This window comes from Heterocephalus glaber, unplaced genomic scaffold (assembly GCF_053883595.1).
Source record: "Heterocephalus glaber isolate CG9 unplaced genomic scaffold, H.glaber_assembly_v1.0 deba00001805, whole genome shotgun sequence".
Taxonomy (NCBI): domain Eukaryota; kingdom Metazoa; phylum Chordata; class Mammalia; order Rodentia; family Bathyergidae; genus Heterocephalus; species Heterocephalus glaber.
The window spans coordinates 3,523,038-3,537,525 of NW_028258480.1; the positions used below are offsets into that span (position 1 = coordinate 3,523,038).

The 14,488-nt window shown below is 49.1% G+C and overlaps 2 protein-coding genes across 10 annotated transcripts in view; one reads left to right on the top strand and one right to left on the bottom strand.

The window, feature by feature from the left end:
• The window catches only part of Stx3 (syntaxin 3), a 39,000-nt gene extending 29,424 nt beyond the window's left edge, over positions 1-9,576 (top strand). For 2 of the 9 annotated variants that reach the window (XM_013067503.3, XM_087203642.1), the window contains one exon: positions 17-1,336. In XM_013067503.3, the coding sequence (XP_012922957.1) occupies positions 17-403 (387 nt within the window). In that variant the 3' untranslated portion in view covers positions 404-1,336. The other 7 variants (XM_021248304.2, XM_021248303.2, XM_021248299.2 and 4 more) reach the window with 7 other exon arrangements.
• Positions 9,577-9,706: 130 nt separating this feature from the next.
• Positions 9,707-14,139, bottom strand: Mrpl16 (mitochondrial ribosomal protein L16). Its single transcript, XM_004869714.4, has 4 exons — positions 13,516-14,139; positions 13,362-13,427; positions 11,420-11,568; positions 9,707-10,335 (listed from the first exon to the last, which is right to left on the bottom strand). Exons 1-4 carry the CDS (start codon positions 13,568-13,570, stop codon positions 9,850-9,852), a joined length of 756 nt encoding a protein of 251 aa, XP_004869771.1. The 5' UTR covers positions 13,571-14,139; the 3' UTR covers positions 9,707-9,849.
• Positions 14,140-14,488: the final 349 nt, after the last annotated feature.

The window sequence follows — 14,488 nt, forward strand, 5'->3', positions numbered from 1 at the left end:
TTCCATCTGGGTAAAGGGAGCCATGATTGACCGTATTGAGAACAACATGGACCAGTCAGTGGGCTTCGTGGAGCGGGCTGTCGCAGATACCAAAAAGGCGGTCAAGTATCAGAGTGAAGCCCGGAGGGTGAGCGCCTTCGTCTTAGTTGGCCCTGCGTGCCTCCTCCCCCCGTCACCCCACCTGTGCCTCTGGGCCCCGTGCCTTCCCTCTCTGTCCTGTGCAGCATCACCCAGAGCCTTTCCTAGAGCCTGGCCTCCTGCCCTTCCTCCCCAGGGTGTCCTGCATGGATCTGGCTCACATGCTTTCTATCAAGAACCCACACGTGAAAGGCAGCTCTGCAGGATGAATGCACAGCCAGGGCTCACTGCTGATTTTCTGGCGGGCAGCTCACGAGCCTTCTAGGTGGCACATGGGACTCCGTCCTTCCGAACACCCCTCTTCACTGTCTTTCACTATGCTAGCCCAAGCCCTGCCCTGAGTATCTTCTCTGTTCTTGTACGTAGCACTGTGCTAAATGCTATGTAAACAGTTTATCTAGGGAAGCACCTATTTTTTTCTACTTTTAGATAAAACAGTTGAGGGTTAGAGGTTAAGTAGCTGGCTCCAATCCACCTAATAGCAGAGGTAGGATTCAAACACAGGTCCTAATCATGTTCTTCCCACAACACCACTGTGTCTGTCCACCCTGGTCTCTCTGTTGCTCAAGGATGTCTAAGCTTCTCTACTCACTCACTGGGGGGCCGGCTCTGGTGGCTTCTGCCTTTTACTGTTCTTATTTGATTATTTCTCTTGGTCTCTAAGAGTTTTGTTCTTTAGTTCTTTGTTTTTCTTTTCCCTGTGCCTGTGGCTTATGCAGGTATTTAGGGAGGTGGGGAGTTATTTTACACCATGAGTCCATGCTGAACCATACTACCTGACTCCCATTCAGTATTCTGGGTCTGATAGGTTCAACTGGGCTTTAGGGGAAAGATGAACAGAAGATGGAAATTAGGATAGCATAAAAAATGTCTGTACACTTCCTCTTGGAAAGGGAAACCTTTTGTTTATAACGGCCAGTGTCTGCTTGGAGACCCCATGACAGTGGCTCTTACTGTGTCTCTTCATATACACAAGACAACTGTGAGTGAGTGCTGAGAAAAAGCTCCGTACTTCCATCTGCTGGCACTGCTAGCTAAGAAGTAATTTAAGAAGTAAAATACCCTTAAAGAATATCTTTATGGAGATGTAAACTCCTTTCTTGGAATGATAAGATGCCTTCTATGCAGAGCAGCAGGGTAGGGTTTTAGATGAGTTATTTTTGTAATAATGATCTGTTTTTACTTGTCTTATTCCTTCTTCCAGAGACTGATAATTATCATTGTGGTAATAGTTGTGTTGCTGGGCATTTTAGCATTGATTATCGGACTTTCCGTTGGGCTGTAATAAGAACGGCCTAAGGGGCTGCTGCGCTGAAATGTAAGTAAATGACTGGCTCTTCGGGACTGGGGATTGGCTTCTCACGAGGAGGCGAACCTGGGAGTTCAAATTCTACTTCTTTTCTCTAATGATTGGCCCTGGGCACAATGAGCATTCTAAGACTTGTTAGTTGTTGGGTTTTTTTCATCTCCTTAAAATTCTGTTCTCAGGTTCTGGCTGTAGTACATGGGTCAGGTCTCCTGCTTGTTCTTGGCCTGTGCATTTGGTCACTCTTCTGTTGTCATCGATCCTGTCACCTCTCCTGGAAAACTCAACTCTCCTTGCCAAGGAAGGATGGGTGGAAGTTGGGTATAACCTATGTCTTGGATCTGGGGTCTGTCTTCTGAATTCTTAGAGGCTTTGCTTTATATCCTTTCGGTCTAAAGGAAGCTTTGAGTTGGGGGCTGGGCTCCTTAGAATTTTATTTGTAGCTAACTGGTTGGAATTTGAATGAGGTAATAACATTTTTGAGTGCTGAGTTGTACCTGGCAATCTACTAAGTACTGTAAACACATACCACTGAATGGTCACAACACCCTTATGGGAGAGGTAGTAGTAGTATGCACATTTTACAGATAGAGGAACTTAAGTCTTTTTGTGTGTGTGTGACAGGGTCTCCCTATGCAGTTGAGGCTGGCCTCAAACTTGGGGCAATCTTCCAGCTGCCTCCTTCTCTGTCTCCTGAGTGCTAGGATTACAGGGATGTGCCACTATGCCCAGCATGGAGGAATTTAGTCTTAAAGAGAAGTTAAGTAAAAGGGCCAAGTTCACAGAGCCAATAGTGTACTTAGGAAATTTCTCCACTATATCTTAGCTTCTCTTTGTAAAATAAGGAAGGCATTTATCATTGTCTACAGAGTCTAGAGAACCTTGGAGAACAGAGGTTTTAAAATTTAGGCTATTTTCTTTAAACTTTGTTTAACAAGATAGTGCTGACCATATCAGGCTTATTAATAGCAGTTGGCATGGCTATTAGACAATAATCTAGTTACTGGGATACTAAGACTTTTGAAATATTTTTTCCCGAATATAGCATGTGTTGCTAAAAGACCTATAAAATACAAAAAAATCTAGCTTAACTTTTAATATCATTGCTGATAACCTTGTGACACATTCTCTCACCCACTCATAGTTTAGCTAGCGCAGACTATATCATCTATAGTTTTTTTCCAGTTACAAAATCATAAGATTATTCCACATCACTAAAATCTTTTTAAATCTGGTTTTAAGCATGCAGCTGTGGAGACCCTCTCGAATGTTCATACTCTTTCAGTGCTGGAGTTTAATGGTGTGACTAACCTTATGCAGTATTTTTCTTATTTTAATTTTCTCTATTATGGATTCATCGGAGTTGGGTTACTGAGGTAACATACACACATTAAGTCCTGAGAGCTGATCCATCCTTGTACAATTTTCTTCTTTCTTTTTTCCCATGTCTTCTCTCTCTCTCTCTCCCTGTTTTTGAGACAAGGTCTCCTTTTGTCGTGCAAGCTGGCTTTCAACTTGCAGAGCTCCTCCTGCCTCAGCCTCCCAAGTGCTGGGATTACAGGTGTGTGCCGCCACCCCGGCTCCTTCGCTTTATTCTATTTTGGTACTGGGGATCTAGCTCAGGACCTTGAGCTTGTGAGGCAGGTGGTGGCACCCCTGAGCTAAACGCCCTGCCCTGCCTTCATTGTATTTTTGCCTAATGTGTCTCTTCATTCTTTCTCTTTTCTTGTAATGGCCGAGTCTGAAAGTCAGATTATTATTCAGCTTGCTTTGAGAGAAGAGCAGTGAGGTGACTCTCCTTTAGGAGGCACTTAGTTGTAGGCTCTTTTTCTTCTCTTTCTTCTTCTTCCCTTTTTGGTACCAGGGATCAGACTCAGGACCTTGCACTGCGGTGCAGCTGAGGTGCAGTGCCACTGAGCTACACCCTTGGTCTGAAAGTGTAGCTCTTGAAAGTTTTTGATCATCAAAATTTGAGTTTTATTCTGAGTTTTAACCATCTTCTTAGAAAAGATGTTAAGATAAAAAATGGTATAATACTTGTTAGCTTTCCATAATGGTCGAAAGAAATCCTGTATATTCATGGTGCCCTTTAACATTCGTTCCTAATTCCAGAATGTAAATGAAAGAGACTAATGTTTTTAGGTAACCCAGGACTTTAAAATGCTAAGTTGCTGAGCAGTTAAGATGCTTGTCCTAGTGTATTCTGTATGCTCTAATAAGGTCCAGACTGATACTGCCTAGGTCTGGGCCCCCCCCCCCCCATCCCCCTGTCACCCAGTTTTCTGAACTGAGGAAAGGGAGGTAATCATGTTTACACTCTCCAGTGGTATGCCAGTTTTAGGGTATTATCTGTACACCCAATTTACAGATGGGGAAGCTCTCTGATTTGCAGTCTATTTAAGAAATTTAGCTGGGTGTGGCTGGGTGTGGTGGTGCATCCCTGTAAGCCCAGGCTGAGACAGAAGGATCAGAAGGATCACCATGAGTTCAAGGCCAGCCTGGGCTACATGGTGAGTTTAAGGCCAGCCTGAACTACATAGTGAGACCCTGTCTCAAAACCAAACCCCAAAACAAAACCAAACCAAACAAAATCTTGCCCAGGCTTACAGTGGAATAGCCATAATGTGACCTTCGGAACCTCTCCATACCCTGAATTGTGCCTTTCAGAAGAGTAGGTTCACGGAGAAGACTGGAATATCAGAAAGCTTCCTAAGCTTGTATTCAAAGGAGGAAGCTTTCAGCCAAGTGATTGTTCCCCTGCCCAAGTGCTCAAATAGGTGTGCGACATCCCATGTCACACAGGCTTCCAAAAGGCCTAGTTTTGTCTGTTCTCCCCTCTCGTAATTGGGATCTGTGTTCTTTAACAGTGGAGTATTAACTCCTGGTCCTGTCTTACGTTTGTCTGCGGCATGGTTTGGTGCTGATTTTTCCATTGTTCTCCTTTTGCAGTTGTTTCTGATCTCTCCTTTCTACTTCCTGGGTTTGTGGCTGAATTCTCCAGTTGTTCACCATCCTGAACACTGACGAGCACTTCTTCTTCCTGCCTCTCCCAGAACTTGGTTCCACTGCAGCCTGGTGTGGCCACCCTTGTCTTCAGATGGGAGTGGAATCTGATTGGCCTTCCTGAGAGCCAGGGGGACCCATCCCTTTCTTTCCTTGTAACCTTCCTTGGACCTGACTCAGCAGCCCTGGAGGAAGCTCATCTACCTGATGGCAGCCCTGAGGTCTCCTCAAAGCCCCATCTTGCCTGAGCAACCAAAGTGCCTTCCCTCCCGGACTGCCTGAACCCACCCAGCTTGCTCCTTCCCTGTGTCAGGTTGTGCCCTGTACCTTGGGAAGCCATGTGAGACTGTCCCCAGGTACTACATGTTCTACCTCATGGAGTATTCTGTACCCAGAACTTGCGATGTACTTTCTAAGGGGAGTGTCTTAACAAAGCAGAGGGTCTCCTGTAGCTTTGGCAACAACAGGGCTTGGCTCAGTCTTCAACCTGGCAGGAGGCCAGTTTTCAGACTGTTGTCCTTATGTCCTGGAAACAGGAGGGACCAGCAGATGCCATTTTGGTTTGGAAAGTTGACTGCTTTGAAATTAAGCTCTTACTAAGCTCAACTTGGGGGCCAGGTTCCCCTTCCTGTGTTGTATTCTTTCATGTTTACTCAGAGGAATCAGGATGATACAGTCATCTGAGGCTATCTTTTGCAAAGGTGGAGGGAATGGGATGTTTCCCTATCCGAGTCTTGGAAAGTCAGTGCTCACTGTTAGAAAGTGCTTCTTTGTGAAGCCTTTGATGCGAGGCCAAAAATAACCATGGATTTAAAATTGGACTGGAGACAGGTGCTAGTCTGAGGCTCTGGAATGTTTAATGAGACTGTGTGAGTACTGAGTCACTTAGGTGTTTCAGGTGTACTTTTATAACTGTGTGAGACTCATGTACCTATGTGTGTCTCTCTCTCAGGAAGTAGGAAAGTAGAAGTGACCTCAAAAAACCCAACCAATCAAACACAAAAAGTCACTTTGAACTAGGCTAAAAATTAGGTAAGAAACATTTGCTTTCCTCCAAATGTCACTGTAGGACGAGGATCTCCCATGTTACCAAGGAACTTGTTTTCTAGATGAGTACTGGGACAATCCAGTGGCCTCTTTGGAGCGAGGACTGAGTTGGTGCCCAGACATTTTTCTGCGTAGCAGACGGAGGGTGTAATGTTTGGCACCTCCCTGCAGCTGCTGCTTGAGGCTTGTCTGGAGACTGTCCACAGCAATCTGGCATTATGGACAGGACCTTTGGGATGTCCTCTCTCTGGGGCTCAGGCAGCTGGGACAGACCAGACTGCAGAGTGGCTCTTCCTGCTCTGGGTGAATGAGATTTATAGGTTCTTCGTTTCCTCCAGTTCTTATCACAGGGGAAGCAACAGCCAGGAAATCCCGTGGTGACTGCTCATGCTCTGGCGGGCCCCTCGGGTCCTTGCTGGTCTCATCCAGTCTCCCCAATTTAGGTGCGAGCTGTATTTCAGCGCTGACTTTAATGGTCTCCAGGACCGGGCGAGTACTGCCCACCAGCTTCCTTTGCAAAGGTTCCTCATTCCCGGCACTCAGACAGAGCCACAGGGGTGCCCTCCTCTCCGTGGTTATGATGTCTGACAGGGACTGGTCCAGCAACAAGGAGGGAGACAAACTAATCCCAGGCCTTGGCTCCCTTCTGAGATGAGGCCTGGTGCTTAAAGTTTGGAACACGGCATGTGAAGGGTTTTTCTTGTTTGTATTTTTTTAAATGTAAACTTGATTATTTTATTGCTAATTTAAAAATAAATGACTTTATATTGATTGTGAAATGGCTCTACCTCCCGTCCTAACACATGGTGGTTTGGTGCCACGGTGTGGTGATTTTTGTTCAGGTTTTGGATTGGGGTTAAATCCTTCCGCAACGATGGTCCTAAGGTTCAAGTTCTTGGAAATGGCTTAATTTCCCAAATGCGCCTTAACTGTATTGGAGTCTCAGAGCTGAGGTGCTGGCCTTGAAAGAATCTGGTCCACGCACTGAGAGTGCCTTACGTAGCAGAAGTGGGAGGGAGACCTATGGTGTCATCTGCCGGAAGGCAGGACAGCAGCAACAGCCACAGATCTCTCACCTGAGACATCTCTGGAGTCTGGGTTCTGGAAGCCAGATCCATGTCCTGTCCTTTTCGCTGCTCCCCCACTTCACTCCCGTGCCTGTGTCTGTCGGGACCCTGTGTCTATGTCAGTGCCGTTTCTCATGTGGGTTTTCTTTCCCTGTCTGGAGAGCAGAAGAAGGTGATGATCATGATCTGCTGTGTAGTCCTTGTGATCATCCTGGCGTCTACGATTGGGGGCGTACTCGCCTAAAAAGGTGAGCTGTGTGTGGGGAGGGCCGCGCCTGCTTCCCACTCGGCTGCTCCCCAGAATCTGAGTAACTAAAGGGGTGTTTCAGGGAGAAAAAGGAGTTTAGAATGAGTTAGAGGCAGGTGGTCTGAGGAATAGAAAGGAGACAGAAGGCAGCTATCCGCCTGCCTGGCATAGCTGAACCTGGTAGCAGAATACAGCACTTTGAAGAGGGTGAAGGTGCAAAATTTAGGCCTTGGGATCTGAAAATGGGAAAGGAGCAAGAATTAGTTTTATGGATTAGGTAGACCCTGAACTGTTTAGAAGAGAGCCACGGTAAGTATCTTCCCTTCCAAGGTCAGGGTAAGTTAGCACAGCCTGAGGAAAAGGGGTGTGATCCTGGCCAGGAACCTCACGGTGACTCCACCCCAATGCCCTGCCCTTCTGCCCTCACAGATGGACCCTCGACTGGCACTTCTAGTCCTCCTTTCACCTCGGTGGTGCCATCGCTTCTCCACTGCAGACTTCTCATCAGCCATGCCTTCTTCCATTAGGAAACATCTTATGACACTGGGCACAGATAAATTGCTTATTACAAGTTAGGCAAAGGGAGAACCAATTTATGAAAATATGGAATCGAGATGGGTGGGGGTGAGGGAACAGCACAGCAGTACACAGCTGTTCAGGCTGAGGTCCGAGGGAAGGGCCTGCAGGGCAGAGCGCAAACACACCGGTGTGTTGAGGTCCCACTTGAACCTGTGAGTTGGGCGCTGCAGCTCACCCAGTCCGGCAGGGTCTTCCAAGAACTGCCACTAAGATCAGGACACTTGCTGCTCCTGCTCTCTGGTCTTTCAGGTCTCACACTCGACCAATCAGGCATCTGCTTCCTTCATCAGGGACCCACAGTAGTCCTCAAGATGAGGCTCATCCAAGGGTGGGCATCTCGCCTGTCTCGTTCACTGTGTTCCCCCTGCCTGGCACAGTGCCTGCCACTCACAGGTGGTCAAATATTTGCTGACTGAATGACCTACAGTCAGGCTGTGATTTCATTCATGGATGAGTCCCTGGGTTTGACTTTTATCTATAAGACATCAATGGGAACAGGGTGTGTTGCTATCAGAGGCTACGGGCTGATCCATTTGTAAAAATATTACAATGGGTGCCCTCAATCACAGCAGATGCTATGCAGGCTGTCTCTGGGCGGAAGTGGTGGAGCCCTATCAGTACCTTCCATCCCACGGACAAGATCATCAAGATCATCGCAGGTGGGTGGCTCAGTACTAAATCCAGATTGCCAGCTAAGGAAGTTCTAGGCTGAATTCCCAACCATCAACAGTAGCATTCTAATCCACAACATGGAGATATTAGCCTTTTTTGTTTAAAGGCTAGTGTCTCCTTTATTCAGAAAATAAATACCTTGAACACCCTTTGAATCAACATATTTCAAATCACATTAAACGGAAAGGGAATACTTCGGGAACTGTGAACAAGTGTAGGAAAGTATGTTCCTGACAATGGGGATGAAGTGTCTCCAGCAGCTGAATTCATGACCCAGCAAGGCCTCTCACCAGGTGGAGCTACACACCAATCTTAGGACACACACACACACACACACACACGCGCGCATGCGTGCGTGTGCGCGCATACACGGACACACATGGACACGGTGACGGGCAGCACTGCCTGCAGATGTGCTGCTAGGCCAGGTGCATGGGTAGCTCCCCTCTTTAGCCTCCAAGCCTTCCTTTGACCTGATGCATTCTTCCTGGTGGACCCTGGGGATGCATCTGGTCGGGCTCGCCAGGGCCACACTCCTCCAGTCAGGGCAGAGAATTTCCTCTTCTTCGGATGCAAGAACCGCTGTTTCCGTGACTTCCACAGTTGACTTCCTGCCTCACGCTGTTACCTGCCTCTCAACCATGTGCACCATGCACTGGTGCTGTTGCCAGCACTGTCTGAGCACAAAAGCACTCAAGGCCCAGTCCCCAAGCCAAGATCCAGTGTGTGCAGCTGTAACCAGCTGTGTGTGCATTAGCCTCAGTCTACTGTGATTATACTGCAAGAGGGTCACTAGAAATACATTTAAAAATTGCAGACTGTAGTGCTCGAGGGCCATCCAACTGTTACATTTGTAGTTTTCAACTAAATTTTGCTTATGTGTGATACCAGGGATTGAACCCAGGGGTGCTCTAGCGCTAGGCTCCATTCCCCAGGCCTTCGTCTATCTTCAGACAGGCTCTAAATTGCCTAGATTGGCCTTGAACTTGAGACCCTCCTGTTTCAGCTTCCCAAATGGCTGGGACCACAGGCACGTGCCAGCACTCAGCACAAGTGGTCTTGTATCTCTATTCATCTGCATTTTCTGTAGTTTGAAGAGGGGACAGAGACTACAGCTGGCTGGCTCTCATCTTGTTATGGCCACAGGGGACTGGCATTGGTGCTGAGAGTCATGGCCGCCGCTCCTCTCACAGTGGTATCTGTGCGCTGCACGGCACAGGGCACCGTACAGACCCTGCAGGGACAGAGGTAGCGCCGGCACCCTCCCTCCTGCCGCCAGGACAGCAGCACAGAAGCCAGCTTTGCCATCAGTCCCTTGCCTGCGAGCTGCGTTCCTTGTCACGGTGTCCACTGTCTCCTCTTCCAAGACTGAGGGAAGCTGGGTAGCTGGGCACTAGTACACACCTGTTGAACCCATTAGCTTCTGTTCTGTCATCTTTCCCTGTCTGGGACTAGGAGAATATCACAGAAGCCAGCCCCTGCAGTGTGGACACGGAGGCGGCAGTGCAGGCCTTGAGCCAGGCTTGCACCAGTGGTGTGAATGCCTGAATACCATTATCTTACAATCCAGGAGAAGCCAGAGCTCTCACCAATCATCCCTAATCTCCTGAGGGATGAAGGTGACCAATGAGAAGTCATACCCTGAGGTGATGCTCAAACTTTATTAAAAGATCAGTAGATTACAGAGCTTCTCAGACATTACTTAGGTACAAACCAGGAGCCACTCAGAGGCTTCCAGGGGAAGCAGATCCCTTCTCAGTGGCCGAGGCACGCGTTTTCCTGCGCTCTCACTACACACGTTGGGGCAGGTAGAACTTGCCCCAGTACCGCCCCTTCTGGGTCAAGTCGTAGGGGCTCAGCACCTTGCGTATCCCCAGCATGTTGGCAGTGGCTATGCGCTCAAAAGTCCAGGGGTTTTGGTTGTTCCGTTCTCTCTCCTCCTGATCTTTCCGCATCTTCTCCAGTGTTTCACGGCTCACAGCCTTTGCCGGGAAGGGTAACTTGTGGGCAACCTGGTTCAGGAAACCTTGCACCTCTCTGAACTCACAACGTCCACCTAACTCTACCACGAGGCGGCCAGTCTTCACAGGTGTCACGTAGTGATCGATGGCACCTTTGCCTCCCCCCATGCGCTGCCCAACACTTTTGCGGGTGATGGGCTTGAAAGGGGCTGGTACTCGCCATATGGCGAACATGTTCTTGGCGTCCATAGACCGGTTGATTGTCATGCGGATCATTTCAAAATGGCCCCAACGGAGGTAACCACCTCCAAGTGCCTAAAAGTAAGAGAATCAGAAATGCATGGGGAGCTGGGTATCTTGTATGGTCTTTGTTATTATATCCCTTTATAGCAACCGTGGCCTTAATGATACACACGAATATAAACGTAAGTTCTCCTAAGTGGCATGGAGGAAAAGCCTAGGGTAGCAGTAAGAAAGGAGAGCAAGGGTGGACCCACTCCAATGAGAGTCAGGGAAGGCTTCTTGAGAAGGTGACATTTAAGCTGAGGATGGCAATAAGAAACAGCCAAGGGAAAAGAGAGGACAGTTCCAGGCAGAGAAACAGCTATGGGAAGGTCTGCAAAGAGCGAAGGGCTTGGTAAGTCTGAGTAGAGAGCAGCATGGCTGGAGCGAGGTGCACAGAGAGCAGGCACGAGGTTCCACAGGGTCAGAAAGGGCAGATTGTGCAGCCCAGGGATGAGGACTTTACAGTCACTCTGGCTGCCTGATGGGAAATAAACCCTAGTGCACAGCTATTTGTGTAGCTACTCATGCTAAGTCTTCATGGAACCCTTTCAACGAGTTAGGAAATAGCTGCCCCATACCCGAGTCGTGGAGACTTTTATTTTTACCAGGAGGCTTGAAGCCATCTCATGGTGAGGGCAGATTAGGGAGCCTCTTTCTTCTCTTCTGCATTAGGACCACCCACCTGTTTTATTTTCTGTGGTTTCACGTATGAGTGGTCAACCATGTTCTACACTTGACCTTAGCCAAGAGGCCGAGAAGTGATGAATCATGTTCTGAATATATTAAATGGAAAATCCTGAAATAATTCACAATTTTTAAGCTGCACACCGTACTCAGTAGTGCACTTGAATTTCACTTCTGATTCTGCTCCACTTCCCCTGGGATGTGAATCATCGCTGTCCAGTGTACCTACACTACCTGCCTCTTACTCAGCGCCCATCTAGGTTATTAGACTGACCATCACAGTATCACACTGCTTGTACACATCTAGCACTATCCTCAGTCTCAAGTATCCAGTGGAAAACTTGGAATGTAGCCCCTGTGGATACTACTATATTATTAAAAACAAACAAACACCCCCGCCCCCCCAGCATCCCTAGCTTTCATCACTCACCAAAATCCCAAAACTGCCTTCTGTGAACTCAGTAGCTTCAGTAGAAGGTCCCCGTATGTCACTCAAGTTTTTAGGTTCTCTTCTTACTTTTGGTACAAGTGGTGCCCTTTCAACAAATTTAAGCCTGGGCCTTTCGGGAATGGAAACACCTAAAGGAGCATAGACAAGCAAAAATAAAAATCACACATCTCAAAGGATCTAGTTTCTTCCTGGGAAGATCAGTAACACTCAAGTGAGTCTCACAAGAAAGTTACCACTGAACAATTAATTCCAAAGATCTGTTACACTCTTCTTGCCAATACTTCCAGTGACACTGGAATCTGTCGGTTAAGACAATAAAGTAATAAAAGTTCTTTTTAAACCTTTGGAAACAGTGAAATTTTAACCTTCAAACCCAAATGCACTTACTAAACCCCTACTCTGTAACATCCGTAACAGGGACTGTTTGAAGATCATTATTTCATTTAATCTTTAAAACAACTTTATAGCCTTGGCATATTTTTTAGGATTTCCTTTTTAAAATTAGATGTTTCACACACACACATCAAAGGGCCCAAACCAGTCAATTATTAGAAAGGGAATACATGAACATACATCGATCACAGGCTAGGAAACAGAACGCTGGGTGGGTTGTATTTTTAATGTCTATTTTATGGAAGCACCTAAGGCCTAGCAGCAGCTATAATTTGGTCTAGGCTATCCAGTTAAACAAGCAAAGCCAGACAGCATGATTCCTTTTAAAAAATTAGTTCACTGCCTCTGGATGTTATTGGAGGCAGTGGAGAACTCTACATTGTACATAAAAATATTTAAGTTCTCCAGCTCTATCACATTTTTCTTGGGAAACTTACAACCCAGGAATCTTCTGACCAATGTTCTCTCTGTTATGTATGCAGATTTTTTAGCTGAGCTCTGTACAGTTCCTATAACGTGCAGCAGTGTGCCTGCTGGGTGAGGGTGGGTGGACACAACTACAGGCCACACATGTGGCATCTTTATCAACTCTGATGATTTGGGAAAAAAATGCTAACTTTTCATTGAAAAAAATTTCTACAGGGCCAGAGATTTAGCTCAGTGGTTTCGCCCCCGGCTGTGTAAGCACAAGGACCTGAGTTTGATCCCTGGTACCAAAAAAAAAAAAAAAAAAAAAAAAAAAAAAGAAAAAAAGAAAAGAAAAAAAAATCTACAGTGAAAGAAGCATGGTTCCATGATGAAAATAGAAATAGGAGACTACAGAGAAACAGTGGAAATATAAAGTTACTATGTTTCAAGTCACAAAAACTACTCCCTCCCCCCAGCATCTATGTCCACTATAAATTTATTAACTTTTTTGGTCTATAAGTCAGTATGTCCTTCCAGAGAACATATAACTTAATTACGTGTAGAATGCCACCAGGTGTCCATCCAGGCCCCTTCCATTTTTTCAAGGTTTTCAATATATTAAAAGGACGGTAAGCTAGATTTACAAAATTGTGGCTACTTTAAATGTTTGTTTAATAAGCTGATGCTTTGCACATGATGATTGTTAAGTGGCTCAATGAAGTAAAAAGTCCAAGCGGGAGGTCGGTTGGCTGGGCTCGAGAGGACACACACCGGCGGGTGGCGGGAGGCGGTAGGGGACCCGACCCATCCGACCTGAGCTCCCGGAGGCCAGGGCTCACAGCTTCTTGCCTTGCTTGGCAGAAATTACGCCTTCGGCGGGGCCTGGTGCTAACCGCAGCCCTCGGGGGGGGCTGAGGCAGGAGGGTCGCAGGTTCGAGCCCAGCCTGGGGAGCTCCAAAGTGCCCAGCACGGAAGGGCTAGGCGTGCAGGTTCACGCACTGTGCGGTGCGTCCACTGGGCCTTCGGCACGCAGGTTCTGAAGGTTCGCAAGGGGGCGGCAGGCACCAGGCGGGGCGCCGTTTCCGGGCCGCCCTCAGCCAGGAGCGGCACCCAGTCTCACCTTCGAAAGTTGGCACCGGAAGCAGCGTCTTCAGCCCGGCGCCGGTGGCAGGCGCTGCCCGAGGACCTGCAAAGACAGTTCTGGTCAAGCGGGGCGGCCACGAGGCCGGGGCGGGAAGCGCGGGAGGCCCCCGACGCCCGAGGCGGCTTCCGACCTGACAGAGGTGCCCGCAGGAACGGCGCACGGGCGCGCGCCGGCAGCCCCCACATGCTCGCGCGCCCAGGTTCTCCCGCGGTGAGCGAGACGCTCCGAGGCCGGGCTGGGAAGGGACTCGGACTGCACAGCGCCAGACCGGAAGTCGTGCTCACTCGGGTCCGTTCCTCAGAGTCCCGGCAGAAGCGGAAGAAGCTCGAGCCAGGGAGCTTGGTTCCGGCCGCGTGTGCGGGTCGCGCTGCGCCGGACCTGGCGTCCTGTGTGCCATCTGCGCCTTTTGTTTCGCCGTCGGGTCACAGCGCCAAGGCGTGGGGGCTGCTCAGCACGCCAGCCCTTTGTCCGCGGCCTTACGTCCCTTCCCGGGGGGACTCCGCTTGGCCGGAGCTCGCAGGATGTGCGGAGGTGGCCTCCGCCCCCGAGTGTCGAGTCGCGTGGCGGTTCCCCGAGGGCAGCGGGCGCTCAGGCCACACCGCGGGGACTGGGCAGCCCGCGGCCGGAGACCTCGCCAGCGCGCCGAGCCGGGAGCAGCTGCCGCATCTCAGGCGTCAGGTTCAGGCGGGAGCCCCCCCGGCCAACGCGCGGCTCCCTCGACCCTCGGGATGCTGACCCGGCGCCGCGAAGAACGAGCGCGGGCGAAGTTTAGCGCAACGCAAGGCGGGGCATTTGGGGGAAGGCGGATAGACAGCGCCCGGGCGGCAGGGGCTGCAGGGCCTAAAGCCCAGGAGCTCGGGCCCTGGCTGCTTCCCCGGTGGCCTCGCCGCCGCCCGGCCTGTGGGCCTGGAGCCTCGGGTCCTGACCCATGCCTTCTGGGCGTTCGGCTCCGTTCGTCCTTTGTCGTGAACAAGTGAAGGTGGCTTCCTAACGGTGAAGTAAGGGGACACGTGTACACGCGTGCACCCTGTCAGTGCTGTGCTGCTGTCACAGTGAGAACACACGTACCTGAGTGTGTGCGTGTGTGTGTTCCTTACCTATGA

Bases quoted from the DNA above. Each gene is read 5' to 3' on its own strand.
- Mrpl16 (XM_004869714.4), bottom strand. From the start codon at position 13,570: ATGTGGGGGCTGCCGGCGCGCGCCCGTGCGCCGTTCCTGCGGGCACCT. The intron at 13,428-13,515 runs GTCGGAAGCCGC...CTGTCTTTGCAG, and splicing joins CCTGCGGGCACCTCTGTCAG to GTCCTCGGGCAGCGCCTGCC. The intron at 11,569-13,361 runs GTGAGACTGGGT...ATGCTCCTTTAG, and splicing joins TCCGGTGCCAACTTTCGAAG to GTGTTTCCATTCCCGAAAGG.